The 22,024-nt window shown below is 43.7% G+C and overlaps 1 protein-coding gene across 1 annotated transcript; it reads left to right on the top strand.

Moving 5' to 3' along the window:
• The first annotated feature begins 2,902 nt into the window (after positions 1 to 2,902).
• LOC147897671 (uncharacterized) lies at positions 2,903 to 21,772 on the top strand. The gene is made up of 2 exons (XM_087380510.1): positions 2,903 to 3,729; positions 21,228 to 21,772. Exons 1-2 carry the CDS (start codon positions 2,995 to 2,997, stop codon positions 21,588 to 21,590), a joined length of 1,098 nt encoding a protein of 365 aa, XP_087236636.1. The 5' UTR covers positions 2,903 to 2,994; the 3' UTR covers positions 21,591 to 21,772.
• Positions 21,773 to 22,024: the final 252 nt, after the last annotated feature.

Raw genomic sequence — 22,024 nt, 5'->3', positions numbered from 1 at the left:
TTCCCTTGCCCTCTTTCAAGACTAAGCCTCCATTCATTTTTAGCCCTCCCTCTCAAGTCTTAGTCACATCTCATCATCTTTCTCAAACCCCTCTCCTTCTTTTCTACATGCCATATGAGTATTTTCTCTCCCTTGCTCCCTATTTCTCAACTTTCATAGATAGTATTTAGAAGGTCACACCTTAAATTTTAACATAAAATTATACCTAAGCTTGCACTTATTGCACGTCAAATACTATACAACTAAACACTTGTACAACCATGCCTTGGCTACCATGCTTCTACTTGGCCTTTTATGCATTTTCCCCCTTAAGCTAGCACTATCTTAATTCATGTGCTGCTAATTTAGTATCATCACCATCCAAATCTAAGTCTCATTCCATCCTCTATGTCGAGACCATTTCATGGGCTTCCTTGTAGTGTTCATGACTATTGACTTTCTTCATTTCCTTCTTCCTAGGCTTCTTTAGACATGCTATGAACCATGTCATTAAATATTTGTCATTTGGCCTAGATCACATTTTACAATTAGTCTTTTCATTAAGTCCAAGTATGTTAAAACCTTCTCTTTCCATCCTTCTTTGTTTTTTAATAGATGAAGAACTAGGTATCTTAAGGTCTATTGTCTGGAATCTTCTCTTGAATTGAGCTGATAGTTCATCAAGTGTTTCTCCTTCTTCTACCATTGGCCTCAAGTATCATTATGATGGTTGAAGAGGATGTACCTCTAAGCCTAGATGTAACCGAAGGTGCAGGAGAGTTGGGAGAGGCTACACTTGTGAAGGGGGCTTCCAATGCCCTTGGACCCTTGGGGTCTTGCATCACTCCTTCAAGGCTCTCTCTGTCGTTTGAACTAGATTAAGTTTCTGGACGGGGCCCTACGAATGAGTGGAGGCTAGGAATCGAGCTGCCGGACCCCCAACTAGGATAGAGGGTGGGCTGAGCATAGCTCGAAGCACTTTCCTCTGGCAATGGACCCTTTGGCAAAATCCTTTCGGACATCAAGTGCATGTGGGGTGCCCTAGGCTAGGGACACCTAAGCTGAACTGAGGTTTTGGAATTTTCTATTAATTCCTTAGCTCCCCCAGAGGTATAGCACCGGTTGGCACGATAACACTACAGCACCGGTTGGTGGGGTATGGGTATAGCAAAATGGGCGATGTACGATTTTGGCACTGGGCAGTGGTGTAACCTTTCAGCGAGACGATCGGCGTGATAAGGAAATGGCACCGGTCTGATGGATGTATTGCGACTATTAGTGGGGAAATAGTTGCCACGTGGTCGGCGATCGAAAGTATGGAATATCCCCAGGGATGTAGGGATATGGTATGACACCGATCAGCAGGAAAATGACTCGATGGGATAGTATAGAGAGACTTTGAAAGAGCCGTAATGTGCAACGGGAGGATGCTCTCTCTTGGAGGCTAGGAAGTTCTTTTGTAGTGTTTAATGTCACCTTAAGGGGGTAGCCAAAGGAAGTTCTATTACAAGGGCATCTAGCTCATGTGGCAAGATCCCATACATTGACACAAAAGTGGGTGGATGTCTATCCCCGACTTTGTGTAGTAGTTTGTTCACGGGGCTCTCTTTTCTAATTTGGCTGTTTTAAAGAATGAATTGACAAATAGGGCTTTAGTTGAATTTATCTCCTATTGCACTTGTGTCATCTGAATATCCTTTTGCTAGAATCATCGGTATTTTTTGTTTCATCTTGTTGTTGGTGTTGCAACAATTTCCATTTGCTTTGTTATTATTAAGGGTACTTGCTGTTCTCTTCGGAGTTCAATTGTGCATGCAATCTTGTAGTCTCATATGTCGATGAAGTAAACCATAGATCATTGAGAGATCTAGATGAGCAAGTTAGAGACTTCTCCCTATTTTAGCTATGACTATATGATGGTTGGTAAGAGAGATGTGAGGCAAAGTTTTACATTGGTCTATACAGAACCATGGCTTACTTTAAAGTTTTATGTTGATTTGTACATCACCATGGCTTGCTTTGAAAGAATGTTGGCTATATGTTGCGATCAGTCTCGTATTTTCTTTTTAGCCAATATGGCTAGGCTTCATACTGGCTCTGCCAATATTTGTTCCCCTTTTAATTTTTCATGGTGGCACAACCTTTGTTACTTCCCTAGTTGCCTTGTCTTTAATATCTTTGTACATTAGTTGACGGTTTCACTTGTGGGAGCAATAGATGATGAAAACTGGTCTTATTCTTCCTTAGAGCTCGAGGCTTTTCTTGTGGTGTAGGAAAATTGGAGCTCTTGTTCTTGTTGACATTGATAGTCTTATACCCTTGCTTTTTACCCGCAATACTGCTAAGACTAGATGAGATCCTTGATATGACTATTCCTTTCCCTAGCTAGATTGTGGCTTTGTAGTTTGCTCCAAAAAGGTTACAATCATCTTCCACTCAAGTACTTGAATAATACTTCTAAGAGGTTGTAGGTCGATTTACATGGCCACACACACACACACACACACACACACACACACACACATGTTAGTAGTATGTATGTATGTATGTATACACACACACGCACATGTGCGCGCGTGCACACACACACACATATATATATCAGTAGAGAAATACATTATATATATATATATACATACAATGTATTTCTCTATAATATGTATATATATATATATATATACATACATTGTATATATATATATATATAATGTATATCTCTATTGAAATATATATATATATATATAAACACACACACACATAGATTTATACATGTGTATATAGAGAGAGAGATGTATATATATACATGTATATGTATGTATATATATATGCATACACACATATATATATACACACATATGTATGTGTGTGTGTGTGTGTGTGTGTGTGGATAGATAGAGAGAAGAAGAAGAAAGGAAGGACCCTCAGGGGATCACGAGACGTCGATGCGGGGATAGCGAGAGAGATGTATAGTTATACACTCAGCACCATATGCCGTTTGTTGGCTAAGGCATTCGAATGCATATTTGGTATGGAGCTCCTTTTGAGGCTTTGCTAATTGCTAATGCAATGGTGGCCTCGGTTTTTCAAATCTCCAACTCCATGGTAGGGAGCTCCACCTCCATAGCCACCAGCTTCCTCACAAGCTCTCTCTTCCCCAGCCATGGACCTTTCTCCCTCTCGTCTCCTCGACCCACCTCGCAGCCCAGCTTCCATGGCGTCTTTGCTTCTAGCAAACACAAGAAGCGTCGCTCCTCTAGCTCTTCCCCACCTTCTTCCTCCCGGGATTGGAGCTACGAACACCTCATGGTTGTCTGGGACGAGGTCTTCGAGAGAAGCTGTCAAGACCCCGTCAAAGCTACTCAGCTGATCAACATCTCTCAGAGAGGCTTGGCGCGCTATGGGCGAGGCTGCGTCCTCCTTCAAGAGTCCGTGCAGACCCGGCCGCGGGGTGCAGGAACTGGGTTCACCTCGAAGCCCCCGAAGTCTTCGTTGGATGTCCCCGCGTTTGAGTCAGTGGAGTCAAGGGCAGCGTACGTACCTAGAGAGTTTCTTATTGACCCCAATAAAGCTGAGGTTGCTACAGAGAATCCGCTCAATGGAGATGCTGCAATCGATGTTACTCCGGGTTCTATGTTGTCGGATGGCTCGGAAGCACTATCCGGTGAGGGCTTGGTTCAGGGTGAGAGCGTTCAAGGAAATGCATCTCCCACAAGTCAAGGGGATACGACAGGCCAATGCGGGCAAACAAAGGTCATTCAATCTGCACTTAGATGGAATCCCTGCCTGAGATCATCTAAATCTAAACGCTTCTTTTGCATTTTGAGCTTAATAGTTACTAACAGTCGATGGAGAAAAAAAACCACTGAGTCCCTACTCTGCTAACTCTGTTTGCCGATGTACGTATTTCCTCCATCTCTAGGAGTTTAAGCTTGAAATCTTAAAGTAACTATAAGGTTTAAATATATCACAGATCGTGACATGGTCAATAGCGATTTTCAATGTTACGCCTAAATCTACCTCTACACCTCTCTCTCTCTCTCTCTCTCTCTCTCTCTCTCTCTCTTACATTTGTGAAAATCGCATCACACAATTGCAAATATATGAGATCTTCAAAGATACAATGAAGAGCTACAACTCTTCGAAAGAGGCACACATTTCTACTTTTATTTGTAAAGTTGTATTGTACGCTCTTGGATCAACACACTTCTGACACTTGAGTAAGTACGGATATTCTTATTCTCTCCTATCATTACAGTCTCCGTTTTGCTCCTCAGCTCACTGATGATATTAGATTATAGGTACCTGAGCAAATCTTGCTCTTGCGTGTAGGAACCCCCTCATCTTCTAGCTGCTACCTTACACTAGCTTTACGGTTGAAGGTGTTCTATGCATTGAAAAAAATTTCCACTGCACCACATGATTTCATAGTGGCCTCTCCATACCCTCACTTCACCTAATGAAGTGAATAGCCATGACCATACTAGTGCCCCTTTGTGTGCTTCGGCTGTCCTAGACCATTGTGGAAGAGACACTCCTTGTTAATGAAGAGTCATATCTTTTTAATTAAGGAACATTTTCCATTGTGAAAGGTCACACCCTTTCACCCAAGGGACACACCCTTTTATGAAGGGTCACACCACTTCATTTTTGAGACTTATCTCATGTGAAGTGACACATGCTCTCAGACCAAGGGTCACATCTGTTTGCAAAAAGACACTATTTTCATGAAGGGACACACCTTTCGCGAAGAGAAACACAACCCTTCAACGGGACACAACCCTTAGAATTGACGCACTATTTCATGCCATGCACACGAAGAGCATCTACTCGCACCCTTTCATGACAAGGCAATCGCGAAGGGACACATGCCTTTAGTGACGAGTTACACCCCTTTCTGACCAAAAAGGTGCCAAGCACCCATCCTATATGAAGGGTCATAAGGGCAGTCCAAAGGGCACCCCACCTTTTAGTGGAGGCATAAGCCCTTTACCCAAGGCTGCCTTATCGAAGGGACAGCCCATAGCCTTGGTTCCAATTGACAGCCCATAGCCTTGGTTCCAATTACCAGTCCACCATAACCCCCCTTGCAAATTCATGACCATTAGCAAGCTTCTCTACCTTGTAGATCAATCACACCCCCCCCCCCCCCCCCCAAGATTGGTGCCAGTCGGGCCTATCCGCTTGCAAATTGGACTACCACAGACTTCCACAAAGGCATGAAAGAAGAGGGTACTTCTGGGAGATATCTGGCTTGCTCCAACGAGCAAGCATCACCAAACCAAGTCTCCAGAGTATGTATCCTCAAGATGTCTCATCGGAGATTCCAGTAGATTGGTTTGGAATGAGTGTTTGTACAGATGCTCTCAGCTGTTTAGGGAGTGGAGGGTGAAAGCTTTTTTCACGATATTATTGTGTTCTCTAAAAATGAACAAGAGCACAGGAAACACTAGGCTATTGTGTTTCAAAAGTTGAGAAGGCACAAGCTCTTAATAAATACTAAGAAAAGTGAATTCTTTATGCATGAGATTCATTTTCTTGGCCATATAGTGTCAAAGGATGGAGTCAAGATAGATCGTGCAAAAGTTGAGGCTATAAGAACTTGGCCAATCTTGAAGAATCTGCATGAAGTCAGAAGCTTTTGTTCATGTTCATGTTCATGTTCCAGGTAATAAAATTGTTCATGTTCCAGGTAATAAAAATGTAGTGGCTGATGCACTTTCTAGGAAACCATAGCTTGATCCAGTTTCCAAGAAACCCAGTGTTTCAGCAAAGAGTATTGCCTACAACAATGTGTTGGATGAAATGAAAGAGCAATATGCTAACGATGCTGAATTTTCCACCATTTATGATGAGCTTATTGATGGTTAGAGGCATGATCATTACATAGTCAAAGAGGATTTCATTTTGATGCATGGTAGACTATGTGTCACTCATCACATGAGGCAGAAAGTCATTATGGAGTCATGCTTCACCTTATGCAGAACATAGGGGAATTACAACAATAATTGCAGCAGTGGAACTATACTTTTATTGGCCATCTTTGAGGAAAGATGTGGAAGAATATGTGAGAACATGCATGGTTTGCCAAAAAGCAAAGTTTGGCAGGCAGAAGCCACAGGGGTTGTTACACCCTTTGCCTATTCTAGATAGACCATGGCAGAGCATAGCTATGGATTTTGTCCTTGATCTTCCACGTACTCCTACTGGACATGATGGATTGTAGACAATAATTTGCAGGCTCAGCAAACAAGCCCACTTTGTTCCAGTTAGGAAGAAAATTACAGCAAACCAAATGGCCATATTATTTTTACAACATGTCTTCAAATATCATGGAATTCGTGAATCCATAATCAGTGATAGAGATCCAAGGATGACCAGCCTCTTTTGGAGAGGGCTGTTTGAAAACATGGGCACTACGTTGAATTTTTCGTCATCCTTCCACCCTCAATCTGATGGACAATCAGAGGAAGAGAACTCCACTATTCTAGACATGTTGAAATGCTATGTTTCAGATCAGAAAAACAATTGGGAACATTATTCACCTTTGCTGGAATATGCTTACAATAATATAGTGCATGGCAATTTTTCTCTTCAGAATATGCATTCTAACAAGTTTTTGACCCTATCATTCAAAAGTTGTGTGTGTACACACACCCACCCCCCTCGATCAGCAACTTGTTGGTCTACTCATTTGTATGGTTGGTTGTGCAAGCATAAATAGAGAGTTCTTTTCTCTAAGGAAAAAAAGTACAAAAAGTGCCAACAAACTTTACCAACACTTCAGCAAATAGTCACCGAGGTAACTTGTAAGGTACCAAAAAGTGGCTCTGTTTGCTACACCCTCTCAAGTAAACTCTCCTTGTTCTGCCAGGTGCCTTTGTGTAGGCTTCAATAACTGCTGAAGGCTGAGCACTCCTCCAAAGTAATGCTTGAACGAAACTCCTTTTCATGCACCACCTGCTCATCTGCACATCGGTGTGCTGAAGATGAGTGGACTTCTTCCATCTAATCGTCCTTCACCAAGGGTCTTTTGCCAACCTTTGTTGCCCCCTACTGATTCATCTACCCACACTATTGTGTAGGTGTCAAGCCCCTGTAGGGGCCTTAGAAGTGGGCTATTGACACTATACTTCCCAACACACTCTCATTGACACACCGTGGCCAGATAACAGTTATGTCAAAGAAACTAGCCATCAGCGGAATCCCAAGGCACCAACCGAACTATCTAAGCATTCCCCTCAGAAGACAAGAATAGAACAAACCCAACAAGATACCAAAGATCCCAAAGTTTTGTCAACCCGACATAAAACCGGCACCATTCGCATCCCGGTCATAGATCCTTGTGGATGGTCCATGTTGATCCCCACTTGTAGGAATCCCTCCAACGAACTCTACAGTAATACGGTTATCCACTGATTGTTCACGGGCACGATTGTTTCTCCTTGATCATCCAAATCCAACATCTCCACCATATAGGCTTTGATAGGACCGTCTTCTAGTCTTTCTAGTATCCTACAATTGGGGTTGCCGGTTGAAGCCTCGTAATCAGCTCCATTGATCAACAACTCATATTTGTCGAAGCCTTTGTCGCTAATCTCAACAATAATCTTGCACTAGGCGTCGAAATCCTCCACAATTAGAGATAGCCCTCTGTCGCAAAGTGAGGGGGGATTTTTCCCATAATTATTCAACAGAAGTTGAAAGAGAACATGTAGAAAGTGCTCACAAACTTTCTGTGTCCTCTAAATATCCTAACCATCATCTTGTTGAAAATGGCAGGTGTATTTGTAAGACCAAAAGGCATCACAAGATACTCATATAAGCCAAATGAAGTGCGAAAGTGCCCACAAACTTTCTGTGTCCTCTAAATATCCTAACCATCATCTTGTTGAAAGTGGCAGGCATATTTGTAAGACCAAAAGGCATCACAAGATACTCATATAAGCCAAATGAAGTGCGGAAGGCAGTCTTATAGACATCTTCAGGCCGTATTCTTATCTGATGATATCTACTCTTAAGGTCAATGTGGCTGAACATTGAGGAACCTTCGAACCGATCCAAAATGTCATCAATACTTGGAAAACGGTTCTTTATGGTGACTTTATTCAAAGCTCTGTAGTGACCAGTTAATACACATTCTCTAACTGCCATCCTTCTTTTGAATAAGCAATACAAGGGAACAATAAGGAGAAGTGCTTGGATGTATTAGCCCTTTTTCTAGGAGTTCTTTCACTTGTGACATTATCTCTTCTTGTTGTGCGTTGCTGACACGGTAGGGAGTTATATTAGGTGGTGTACTACTTGGAACTATGTCAATTTGGTGATCCTCAGGCCTTTTGGGAGGTAATTGTTGAGGTAATGCATCAGAGAAACAATCTTGAAAATCTGAAGTAAAATCAGCTCTCTCTTTATCCAAATTAGAAAGAGTAAAGCCTTCCTCAATTGGTTGGTTGTGATCAAGTACGCTGAAATATGATGTTTCATTACATTGAAAATACAAGAAGGTGAAACTACAGGGATGGATTCCTCTTTCAACTCTACATCAAGTATAAGATTTTTGCCTCTATGAGTGAAAGAGATCTTTTTGTTTCTCATCTGCACATCTGCCCCCACCTTGTACATCCCAGGCATCCTAAGCAAAGCATCACACTCTAGCAAAGGTATAATGTAAAAGTCCTTTGCATCTTGATATCCATGGATGTGCATCCTCAACAATGATAGGATTGACGGGTGTGTTGAGTTCAAGGTTGGCCATGTTACACATGCCAGATAACCCCATTTCCTTAGGCTTGATGCCAAGCCTTCCTGCCATACCAGGAGTTATGAAATTTTCCTTTGCTCCAGAACCAAAGAAAAACAAACAATCTTGATTTTTAATTTTGCCCCATGCTCTACCCATTTCTGCTCTATCCTTTTCTTCCTCATTATCTACATATAAAGAAAACTGTAGGGTTTGCAGTGGAGCGATCAAAAAGTAGACTCAGACGTAACTGAAGAACGAAACTCAGAAAACATAGTGCCTATCGATAATATGAAAAACTGAGTACAAGAACCTCAAGTCGTCGTGTCTGAAGGACCGTGGCTGAGGTGAATTAGAAAGATGATTCCATGTAGAGAGACAGTAGAAAAGATAGCAGCAGAGGGAGCGTAACGCAGTCCTCCGTGTAGCTCAATGATGACGAGGATGGTGAAGGGCTGGAGCTGCCCTAGGAAATGGCTGAAAACCAGCATGCTCTGAGGAATGAACCTTCAGGCTATCTGGAATAGCAACATGATGAAGAAAAGGAGCTGATCTGGGGCAGAAGGAGCTGATTTGGAGCAGAGGAGCAGAAGGGGACAGATCTCAGATCTTGGAGTAGGATGGGACAGATCTGGAGCAGAAGGAGCTGATCTGGAGCAGAGGAGCAGAAGGGGACAGATCTCAGATCTTGGAGTAGGATGGGACAGATCTGGAGCAGAAGGAACAGAGCTGAAGTAGAGGAGATCTGAGCAGAGGAGCAGAAGTTGGGACAGATCTGGAGGAGAGGATGGAGCAGCCAGGAGGCAGGAAGGAGAGGCAACAGTGAAGGCAGATCTGAAGAGGAGAGGTAGATGGAGGAGGCGGGCCTGCAGCAAAAGATGGAGGAGATGAGGAGCAGCTGCAGGTCCTGTCCTGTCAAAGGAAGTGTGGGGGCAGAAGCCTTTTATAGGCCAGACCTAGCTGGTCGGCCAGCTGGTCGGTAGGTCTGCCAGCTGGTTGGCCAGCTGGTCGGTGGGCCTGCCAGCTGGTCGGCCAGTTCTGGTCGGCCAGACCAGCTGGTCTTTCTGGCCACTTGGTTGGCTGAGATGGCTGGCCTTTTGGCTGGCCTGTGAGCTGTTAGATTGCCCCATAAATTGGGGATTGCTTAGTTGCTGAATACCCCCTCTCAATTGCCAATTTGGAGGGGCAAACAGTGTGTGCTTTGAGCTTCATGTAGGGATGTCGATGGTGGTGCTGGCTATCCTTGTGAAATGCCCAAAAAGAGAGCACAAGAGGAGTGCCCTTGCAAGGGAATTGTTCACTTCCTCAAGTGTCGGAGTTACACGTATGATACCATATAGAAATAAGAACATTGTGAAGCTTGAGAGAATAAGCCACCCCCTCTCACCGCCGAAAGGTGGAGGAAAGAGCAAAGGTAAAGAACAAATTTGTCGTAGCAGTACTGATAATCCAGAGAGGTCGGAGCTGAACAGTGAGCCAGTGTGTGTCCGATCTTGGACCTCGGGAGATAGGAGTCTATCCCCGCCTCCATGCAGGTAGAAGATTCGAAACAATAGTCATCTAGACACATGTGAACAGAAAGGGTCCCGCCTAGGGAGAACTTGTAGATCGTGGAAGTCGATGCTGATGGAGGTAGAGGTGAAGGATCATGACCCCCTCTTTCGAAGGAATGGGGAGTGTCAAGCCAGAAACCGAAAAGGGAGGGAGGGATGGTAGTAGAAGATGGAGTTCAGAAAGGGAGGGAGGGATGGGAGTAGAAGATGGTGTTCTGAACGGGAGGAGGGATGGGAGTAGAAGATGGTGTTCTGAAGGGAGGGAGGGATGGGAGTAGAAGATGGAGTTCTCTCCCTTAGTGCGCAGCGGAATGAAGAGGAAAAAGATATGTTCATAGGAGTGATGCTCCCCATACCTATGGTCTCCATGAAGAAGCAGAATCTTTAGATCACCAGAGATCTGGGGTCTTTAGATCACCATGGCTCTGATACCATATAAAGAAAACTGTAGGGTTTGCAGTGGAGCGATCAAAAAGTAGACAATACTCAGACATAACTGAAGAACGGAACTCAGAAAACATAGTGCCCTTGCAAACCCTACAGTTTTCTTTATAAATTATATGGTATTCAGCAACTAAGCAATCCCCAATTTATGGGGCAATCTAACAGCTCACAGGCCAGCCATCTCAGCCAACCAAGTGGCTAGAAAGACCAGCTGGTCGACCAGCTGGCAGGCCCACCGACCAGCTGGCAGACCTACCAACCAGCTGGCCGACCAGCTAGGTCTGGCCTATAAAAGGCACCATCTTTATCGCTCTGATACACATGCCAGATAACCCCATTTCCTTAGGCTTGATGCCAAGCCTTCCTGCCATATCAAGAGTTATGAAATTTTCCTTTGCTCCAGAACCAAAGAAAAACAAACAATCTTGATTTTTAATTTTGCCCCATGCTCTACACATTTCTGCTCTATCCTTTTCTTCCTCATTATCTACATGTGGCAATCCGTTCACGGATCAGGAACTTTGGAAGCTCTCAAGGCTCTCCCATCCCAGATGTTGAGAGTTCACACTCAACATCATGTGATCATGTGTGCATAGCACCATCACGTGATCATATGTGCATAGCACTAACCTTATAGAGTGCTATAAAGGAAAGGGTTAGATCCCCTAATCCTAACCCTAAATGGGTTTGTATATATTTTATTTTTTCAACTAAATCTAGTGTACAGTTAGTCATTTGTGGTGTGCTCTCTAGCTGTGCCCTCTCTCCTCATCTCTACTCTTCTCCTCTCCCCTCTTCATATTTTGTCATAGTATCAGAGCTCCCTTGCCTTCCGCTGAGACATTGAGATCCTTGTGAGAGAGATTGTGAGATTGAGAGTTCTCGAGTGTTCTTGTGAGAGTTCACTTTCGTAGAGAATTTCCGTCCATTGGTGTGAGAATTCCGTTCATTACTACGTGTGAGAGAGAGAGTTCCTTAGTGTTCATGAGAGCTTGTCTTGAGAGATTCTATGAGAAATAGAAAGCTAGAGATATACACTGCTTTCTTGAGAGAGAGAGAGAGACAGTCTCAAATATCAAGTCGACAAAGATTCAAAGAGCTCCTACAACTTAGTTCTTCGACCTCAAAGCAACTGCAAGCCTCTCCAATTTCTAGCAACCTCCTACAACGAAATGGCGCATCCACCCTGCAAACTCCCACGGGCACCGTTGCCATCTCCTCTCACAGAGAGAGCTCTATCTCTCTCTAAAAGTCTCTCTCTAACCCACCATCTGCCATGTGGCAAATAAGGTTGGGTCCCCTAACTCTGGTTAGGTAACTGTGGTTAAGTCAGATAAATCTCAATTAAGCGGGTTGGTTAGATCTTTGCCACGTGGCACCCTTATCTTCAACTGCCATATCATCAACCCTTATCTTATATGCCACGTCATTTGCCACGGTGGTAGCTATGTAAGCACGCCACGTCATCCTGCTAGCTCATTAGCCACGTCAGTTGTCAGGTCAGCATAGCCACGTCACCACAGTTATGTCATCAGTGACACGTCATTTGGTCACGTCGTCAGTGCCACATCATCATTGTCACGTCATCTGCTGACATCATTACCTGTGTCACCTCAGTAGTGCCACTTCAGCTGTCCAGTCAGCACTGACCTCTGCAGGCACACACAGTGCTTCATAGTCACTGCATGTGACCACTCATTCCAGCTCAGCACAGGACTCAGTGGCACATCTCTTGCTAGGCACAGTGCCACATCATCACTGCATGTGACCCACAGTGACACATCATCATTGAGTACCATTTGCACTCTTTTTGTCCCTCCACCTAGATCAAGTCATATCTCTTGATCCCAGAAGAATTTGAGGGTGCTCCAAAAAGAAAAGTCGCTTGTTTTTTTGTGCTCTACGCGCTCGTCACATCACGCACACATTTCGGTGCAAGTTACACTCACATTTGAGCCTCGCCGACAAAACCACTTCCTTCACGCACATTTGCCTCTACATCGACGCATCTGACCCAGCACTTAAAAAGAACAAAAGAAAAGGAATTATTTGCTGTTCTTTCATCGATCGACGGTTGGTATAGATCTAGGTCAGAGTAGACAAGATCGCCATAGAGGGGACGCCTTGAATTTTGCCAAGTTGCCAATCTAAGCCATGCGCGAAATTCTCGATTAGTATCTACTCAGAGTTAGTCCATGCGCTCACATATGGTTTCACATCATTACATTACCTGAAACCTTACGTTCATCAGTTCAGTGAGCAGACTTCAGAGAGTACAGAGGCATTGCAGATTGTTTCAGTGAGCAGATAGCACTTGATTTCACACACACATGCCACCATTGTAAAGCCTATTCGGCTATCTCATGGCATTGTGCACATCATTTCAGCCTTGTAAAGCCTCTTGGCTATTCTCGGCATCATTGCTACAAGTCTTGTAATACAGATCAGATTTTATATATTGTAGTTCTATCTTCACCAACAGTTCAGAGATTTCACTTAGCATATTCAATGTATTTGCAGTTGATTCATATAGAGATTTTTACGACACTTTTGAGTATATTTCTTGCACCATGTCGACTAGCAACCTTAATCTAGAGGCATCTGCTAAGTTAGACAACTACAGTTATAGTACATGGAAATATCGCCAGCAATGGGATCTACAACTACACAAACAGTTTTTGCACCAGTAGCAGATCTTGCCATTGTTCGAGCTCAGGCAGAATGGGATAAGAAAGATAAGTATGTCTATCATCTGATCAAGCAGAATGTGCAAGATGTCATGCTAGGACAGCTCAACACAGTCAAGACATTAAAAGAAGCATGGGATATGTTTGTAGCTCTCTACGAGTCCAAGAACACATCTAGGATTCTCACCATGAGAAACCAGATCAACCAGAGTTTTTGCAACGGCAGCGAAACCGGTCATGCTTATGTACTTCGCATAAAAGACTACAACAATAAACTTACAGCAGCAGGAGAGACTATGAACCCCACAGAAATGGTTCAAGTCATTTTGAATGGACTAGGAGAGGGATATGAGAATTTAGTCCAGAGTATTGTCATCCAACGGCAAATTCTGACACTGGAAGAACTTCAGTCAGTCCTACTTGGTGAAGAACTCAGGACTCAAGCTATTCAAGCACGTAAAGGTTATTCTAATGATCAGGCATTCACAACTTTAGACCGAAGCAGAGACAGGGGCAGAGACAGAGACAAATCATATCAGAAAAGTGGTCATCAGCAACAAAATCAAAGTCAGCATCATCAGCATCAGCATCAGCATCATCCGCAGCAACATCAGAATCAGCAAAATGAGAAAATCATTTTAATTGAGGAAGATTTCAAGGACGAGGGAATGCATCTATCAATGTGTCAAACATCCAGTGCAACTACTGTCACAAGTTTGGACACTATGAAAGAGATTGCCGCAAGAAGCAGTACGACCAAGGCGGTCAATCGAGTAGTAATCGAGGAAATTCCCGAGGCAGAGAAAATCAGCGTGGTGGACATTCTAGTCACAGTTATTTTGCAAATGAACATGGGAATATGTTTCTTGCAAGCGAGAAAATGCATCAGATTGATACAGTGTACCCAGACACTGGTTTCAATCTCAAAGAGGATTACAGCTATCAAGTCGACCAAGTGGAATAGGATCCTTGGTACATCGACAGCAGTGCATCATCTCACATGTCAATCATCAGGAATGGTTTACAGAAATGAAGCCATTAGAAGGTCAGAAGAATGTCATCTACACAGCAGACAATACACCGAATCCAGTTCAAGGGACATGTGTTATCCCTATGAACAATTTCACTGGTATGAAAGGATTAGTGAAAGATGTGCTCTATGTTCCGAAGCTCAGCAAGAACCTTTTGTCAGTAGGTCAAATGACTGAACACAATTATCGAGTCACCTTTGACGGTAATGAATGCACTATCAGAGAAATCCAAAAGATATCAGCTAGTAGCAAAAGGTGTCAAGGAAGGACGCTTATACAGAATGCTAGCTACAGTACCAGATAAACATGCCATGTTAGCTCAACCGCAACAGATGCCACTATCTGCAAAATGGCACAAGAGATATGGTCATGTCAACTTCAAATACTTGTTAGATCTTAGGAATCAGAATATGACAATTGGGATTCCGAAGCTACAGTTTCTTGAAAAAGTTTGTAAAGCATGCTCCTTCGGCAAACAAAAGCGAACCAACTTTGTCAGAAGTACCTCTCGCACACGAGGTATTCTTGATTTGATACATACAGATGTATGGGATTATGCCCAGACCCGCAGCATCAATGGTTCACTTTACTACTTGACCTTCATTGATGACTATAGCAGATATTGTTGGGACTACTTTCTGAAAGAGAAATCTGAAGTGTTTTTCAGATTTCAAGAATTCAAAGCCATGGTAGAAAACCAGACAGGCAGAAAGATCAAGGTCATGAGATTAGATAAAGGAGGTGAATACATGTCTTCAGCATTCATGAACTTTTGCAAAAATCACGGCATTTGAAGATAATTCACATGTGCAGATACTCAACAGAATGCAAGAGCTGAAAGGAAGAATGGGACTTTAGCAGACAGTGCTAGAGCAATGCTTAGCGAAAAGCATCTTCCGAATCAGTATTGGGCAGAAGCAATAGCCACTTCAAACTATTTGCTTAATTGGCTTCCTATTGAATCGATACAAGGTATGACTTCTTATGAAGCATTCACTGGATACAAGCCACACATTGGGCATCTCCGCATATTTGGTTGCATAGCATATGCCCACATACATGATCATCGTAGGAAATTGGATGCGAAGTCATGTAATTGCATCATGGTTGGCTACAGTGAAGAAAGCAAAGCATACAAATTGTATGATCCCATCAACCGCAAAGTCATTATCTCCAGAGATGTAATCTTTGATGAGGAATCAGAATGAAAAACCTCACCTACACAGGAGATAGAAGCATTGACTTCACAGTCATCTACAGAACAGGTTGATGAAGAAGAGTAAGAATTGCCAGCAACACCCCAAGCAGAGCCACATCAGCTCAGAGCAGGTTGATGAAGAAGAGTAAGAATTGCCAGCAATACCCCAAGCAGAGCCACATCAGCTCAGACGGTCTACTAAGGAAAGTAGACCTCCAGTCAGATTGACATATGCTTAGAAAGACAAAGCAATTTAGGTGAAAACCACCAACTATGCTCTTATGACTACCATCATGGCTACAGAAGAGCCAGTGTACTTCAAAGACGCAGTAGACAAGCTAGAATGGCAAACTGCTATGAATGAAGAAGCATATGCTTTGTATAAGAATAATACTTGAAAATTATGCGACCTTCCACGAGGAAAGAAGGCCATAGCAAACAAATGGGTATACAAAGTGAAGTGCAATCCAGATGGAAGTATTTAAAGATACAAAGCCAGACCAGTTGCAAAAGGATTTGCACAACAATATCGTTAGGACTATGATGAGACTTATGTTCCAGTAGCAAAGATGGACTCCATACGGTTCTTGATATCACTAGCGACACTTAGCAAATGGAATGTGTATCAACTCGATGTTAAGAATGCATTTCTCAATGGTTATCTAGACGAGGAAATCTACATGTAACTGTAAGAAAATAACACGTCTGTGCTCAACAGATAACAGGATCTTGTACGCAAGAGAGAAAACAAGATAGTATGGAGAATCAAAAATTTGATTACTGTAGACCTGATGGCGCTGCCTCCCAACCGTGCGCTCCTATAAAAGAAGCTTTGATGGCATGCTGGAAACAGTAGAAGACGGAGACCGGATGCTAAGGAATCAGGGTTGCTGTAGCCAGTGATGAAATGGGATTCACGGGCTTGCTCTTATATAGCCACTAGTCGTAGTCGGTTAGGCTCAATTGGATGACCGACCCAGTTTGCTCAAAACGGTCGACTGGGGGTCGGTCCCGAAATAGGCCACCGACCATACGATAGAACCGGTGCGCAAAATAGAGCAACTCACCTACGGTGTCTGTTCGGCCCAGAGACATCCGGGATCATCTGAGGCTCCAAACGGGCCCCGCAATCCGAGAGTGGGTTGCCTCGAGAAATGCTCCGTCTACCCTCAGTGCGGTCAGTCAAGGGATGCCTTCCCGCACTTACATGTAGCCTAGTTGGCGGTGTGCCAACTCTATTTGAAGCCGTTCAGCCATCAGGCCACACATGGCTCCCATCTGGTGTCCAAACCAGGACCTACCGGATAACCGAGCTACTCAAATGCCTTCTCCTTATATGGGGGGCTTACAAGTAGAGTTAGCTGGTTCCCGCGTAGTTACACGAGAGTGGAGCATTGATATCTAACACCCCTCTCAATGTCCATCCGCAAGTGAACTTACTTTTTCGGCCCAATGCCAAGTCGATGAAGATGCCTCTCTAGTCTTCATGAAGATGTCCACAGCATTCTCTGTAGTCGGACAGTACACCAAGTCGACCTCTCCATCCATGATGAGCTCGTGTACAAAGTGATATTGAATCTTAATGTGTTTTGTGCGAACGTGGAACACCGGGTTCTTTGCAATCGCCATGCAACTCTGATTGTCACATGATAACTGCGTAGGCTTATTCTGTACTGCACCCATGTCTCCTAAAATCCTCCTCAACCACATTGTCTCGCAAGAAGCAAAGCATGCAGATTTGTACTCGGCCTCGGTAGAAGAAAGAGCAACTGTGGGTTGCTTCTTGCTGACCCATGACACAACTCTAGATCCACGTGAGAAACAGTAACCTGTCACTGATCTCCTGCTGTCCACGTCTCCTGCCCAATGCGAGTCATAGAATTCGGTCAAGATGTTGTCCTTGGTATAGGTGATGTCATAATTAAGTGTGCCTTTGATGTATTTCAGCACCCGCATCCCTGCCCTCCAATGGTTTTCCCGGGGCTTATTAAAAGACCTGCTTAGTATACCAGTTGCAAAACTGATGTCCGACTGTGTGTTGCACAGGTAAATCAAGCTGTCCACTAGCCTTCTATGCTTCGCTTCGTTCACCAGTGGTGATGAATCCTCGTTTGAGAGCTTCGCATCAACCTCCATAGGGGTACCAACTGTCTTGCACTCAGCCATGCTGAATGCCTTCTGTATCTCTCCAACATACTTCAGCTGTGAAATGAAGATATGTTTCGGCTCCTGTCAAACTTCAATCCCCAAACAGAAATGCATCAGTCCGAGGTCTGTCATTTCAAACTCTCTTCTTAGCAAATGCTTCGTTTGCGAGATCTTCTCTTCATGGTTGCTTGTTATGACAAGGTCGTCCACATAAAGAGCAGTAGCCACCTAAGCCTCAAGAGCTCCTATAACCTGCTGTTGCTGCAGGAGTACCTAGGTGCTTGGAACCCTTCTTCCGAGAGGGTTTGCTGGAGGAACAAAGGGCACGCTCTCCGGAGGCCGAAGGAAACCTGAAGTGAGGTGTCCTGACTGATCTTCTTGAGAGTGAGAACCTGCTTGCACTCTCTTCCTGCGATTGTGTGTGGTCTATGGTTCTTCAAGGCTCACTTGATTGGTTTCTTTTTTCCCACCTTAGTCCACTTTCTCTCGGAGGGAACCACCCAAGGGGTTTGGGACTTTGACCTCTAGAGTCTCGAGCTAAGTGGCCCAAATGCCTAGAGTTCTTCTGTAGTGACATCGGTCAAGTTTGTCTTAGGCTCCTCCTTGCTCTTGGACTCCTTTGTTTTTATTCTCAAAAGCACATCACCATTCAACAAACACCATTTTTCGTCTCAAAAGCATATATCAATGTCGACAAGAGCAGCATTCAACAAGCACAACCCTTCTCATCAAGTGTACCGACCAAAGCACACTTTGCAGATTGCAATCCTTTGCATAATGACCAAGGTTTTCACAGTAGAAACATTTACCTTCTTTTTCTTAAAGTCTTCGGCCTTGCCTTTGGAGTCCTTGGGCTTGCCCTCACCGGGCTTGTCCTCTGCCATAATTGCTTTATCGTTGTCCTTGTTGTACAGCCTCTCCCGGTCCTCCTGTGGTAGTAACAAATGCCCAAGCTCTTCGAATGTCGGGGGCTTGGTCCTTTCTCCTGCTGTCACATGTTAGAAATGACCCAACAGAGGGTACGCACAGCGGAAGACTGATAGTAATGCCCAGGAGCCAGAAACTAGGACAGGATACAATACCAAAAGGTCCTACTACAAGCCTGGCACTTCTAGATCTCTGAGCCTGCGTGCTCCACCTCGAGCATATGTAGACTCTCTGTCTAGATCCCTTCCACCTTGCTGTCCGGAAGCCAGCCTAGGTGGGCAGCACCTTGAGCTCAGTCTGCAGCCCTATGTCAGCCTCCTTCTCCTCCTGTGTGTAGGTCCAAGGGTGCGCTAGGTGCTGCTGCTGTCTGCTCCCCAACTGCTCCTGCAAGTGATGATGAATGAGGGCTGAATGGCCCTCTTTTATAGGGCACAAGGCCTGCCCCAAAAAACCGACCAGCAGCCTTAATCTGGCCGACCCAAACAGGCCAACCAGGCTGCTATAAAACTGCCCTAAAAGGGCTCACTTAACCAGGGCCCCTGGCCCACAAAACTAGGGCTTTGGCCCTCACTTCAAGGGCTGATGCCCTCTTATATATGCCGGGTCCAGCCCCCTTTTGCCCTGCCATTTCTAGGCATGGTAGGCTGGCTGGAACCAGCCCTACCAGCCCTACACCTGGCTGGCCAACCTGCTGGTAACCCTGCCATGTTGTGCTTCTGCCAGCCCCTTCTTCAGCGCCGTACAGCTCCGTACATCCTGCTGAGTCATCGCGCCTTTCATGGGGATCTGTTGCAGGCCATACGCCTGCCATGAAGCTTTGTCTTGCCAGGCCAGATTCAGGGCTACATGCCCCCACCATCTTTCCTGTACAAGGTCTTCTTTGTGCTGCCCATGTAGCAGCCTAATCATTCCTTGGTCTACCTCCCCCATGCTCTCCTCATTTGGGGGCTCAGAGATGGGGAGGTGAACATTCCAACATCACAGTGGTAACGAATCCCTTGAAGCTGCGTGGTAGCATCCCAAGTGTCAGCAGTGCCAGCTGACCGGAGTCCACCTTCTGACTAACTGATGCTAGTTGATCTCTTACCGCTTTGACTTTTGTCGAATGGTCATGCAACGACTCTCCCTCGTCCATGCACATATTGAAAAGATGGTGCTGTAGAGTCAATACATGAGAAGTGTTATCTGTAAGATGATGCTGTAGAGTCAATACATGAGAAGTGTTATCTGTCTCGTACAAGTCCTTCAGAGTGATCCATGCCTCCATTGATCCCATCGCAAATATGCATAACACATCCAACCTTTCATCTGTTAAGAGTGCATTTGCAGGCCTTTACATAAACTTGTACATCCTGTAAAGTCAACACATCCTTGCATGCCTGATTTATCCTTGCTTACACTTTCTGTAAATGAGGTTGCCGCCAACATAAAAAAGCAAAAACTGAAACAACTGCGGCTATGATATCTTTTTAATTGATGATTGGGTGGTGATAGTGCAATGGTCAATCAGCATTGACTCATATATATCCATTCTTGTAGTGTTGTAGGTTCTTATATTCATCCTTCTGTTTGATTTGTATCCAGTGGTACTCTAACCTCACATTTATTACTGCCCTGGACTATCTTTTCATTTGAGTGTCTTGTTGAATGTATCAAAATTTGACTTTGCTTTGAAATTTCTGTAGTTTAATAGAAGGCCTTTTCCTTCCCAATGCCAAAAATGTTGGGAACAAGAAAGCTTTGTATCATTGTTTGAGAATCTACTGTTTCACATGCATTGGAGGAGTAAAAAAATTGGCATCAATATCTGTATGGAAAAGATACAAAATAAAGACTAATCATAGGTGAATTAAGCAACTTTTTCATGTTGCCTGTCTTGTGCACGAAGTTTAAGAAGAATGCATGGTAAGTTAAAGGCATTTGATTGTGATTTGTCTGGATTGTGCAAAGCGTGCAGTTTTGTAAACTTTAGCACTAGAGTGTGAGTCCAAGCATGTCAGATCCCGAGAGTGCTTCATTGTATCTAGATTAATCCTAGTTCTCTGGGTTGGCCAAGAAAGTAACCGGACTGTTCGGTAATCAATGGAGAATCACCTGATTAAATGGCAAGTAAACAATAAGTGAATCTTCATAAAGGGATTTAAGAAAGGTGTATATTTTCTTCCATTTTAAGTCAACCAAATTCTTCAAGCTCCACTTAGTTTGCATATACGATCGTTCATGATTTGGAGTAGGATTTTGTTTACTAATATATGACTGATCAAAGAAGCATTATTCTGACGATCTACCAGAAAATTTGAGTGGATGTATATCTAGAATAAGAAGGTAAAGATCAGTGTGAAGTTGTGGCTGATGAGGATGTGTATAACAACCTTTTGGATTTTGAGAGATGCAACTTGAGATCTCATCCATAGATATCTCTACATTTAATAATGCTGTTTGCAGTTGTCTTAACAAGAGTTTCTGTGTGCTTGTTTGTTGAAGTCTCTGATCATTGTCAAAATGTCTTCTGATTCACAGGTTACTGAGGCTTGTGAGGAAGCTCAAGATGATGTGCAACTAGTAAGTCTGCCAATGCTTTTATCAGCAAGGAGAGGTATGGATGTGACCAGATTGCTCAGCTTAACCGTCAACTTCGATACTGAAATCGATGATTTAAATTCTGCAAAGAAAGCAACAGTAATTGATATGAAAACAATGGATGCTGGAGGTGAAGATCCTTACAATCCTAAGAAGGGTGAGCTGGTATTGATGCTCCATCTGCTTGTTGATGGGAGGCCTGCTGTTGGAGCAGATGTTTTGATAGCTTACCAAGATGAAGTGGGTAGTTTGGATGCCAAGAATAAAAGTTCTTGGAAATTGAGATTAAAGTATTCCATCTAATCATATTCTGAAATACTGCTCCGCTTCTTTCTGTATGCAGCTGTTTGTAACGGAAGGATGGTTTTGAGTTCACTATGTAGGATATCCATAAATGATACAAAGCATTAGGCTCATTAATTTTGATGCTTGTTTAGCTTCTGCATGTTCTATGCCATTAATAAAGACTGCTACACAGTTGGATATCCAGATTGCCATGGCATATAGTTGGAATTGCCATTTCTAAGCAAAGTTACATCGTTGAAGGCTTGACATGTTTTCCTAACTGGGGGGTTGCCGTAATTGTTAGAAACATGGTGGAGAGAGAGAGAGAAAATGTCACGATCTGTAACGTATTCCTTTGTGTATACCTTAGACTTATGGATGGTTTAATGAATGGATACTTGTGGAAGGGTATGCCCTTTCGACGGGACACTTCCTATGAGGCACAACCCTTC

This window comes from Dipteris shenzhenensis, chromosome 10, assembly GCF_047967505.1.
Source record: "Dipteris shenzhenensis isolate YYH24624 ecotype China chromosome 10, Dip_SZ_1.0, whole genome shotgun sequence".
Classification (NCBI taxonomy): Eukaryota; Viridiplantae; Streptophyta; class Polypodiopsida; order Gleicheniales; family Dipteridaceae; genus Dipteris; species Dipteris shenzhenensis.
The sequence above is the reverse complement of the archived record's forward strand: the minus strand, read 5'-3'. Positions and strand labels throughout refer to the sequence as shown.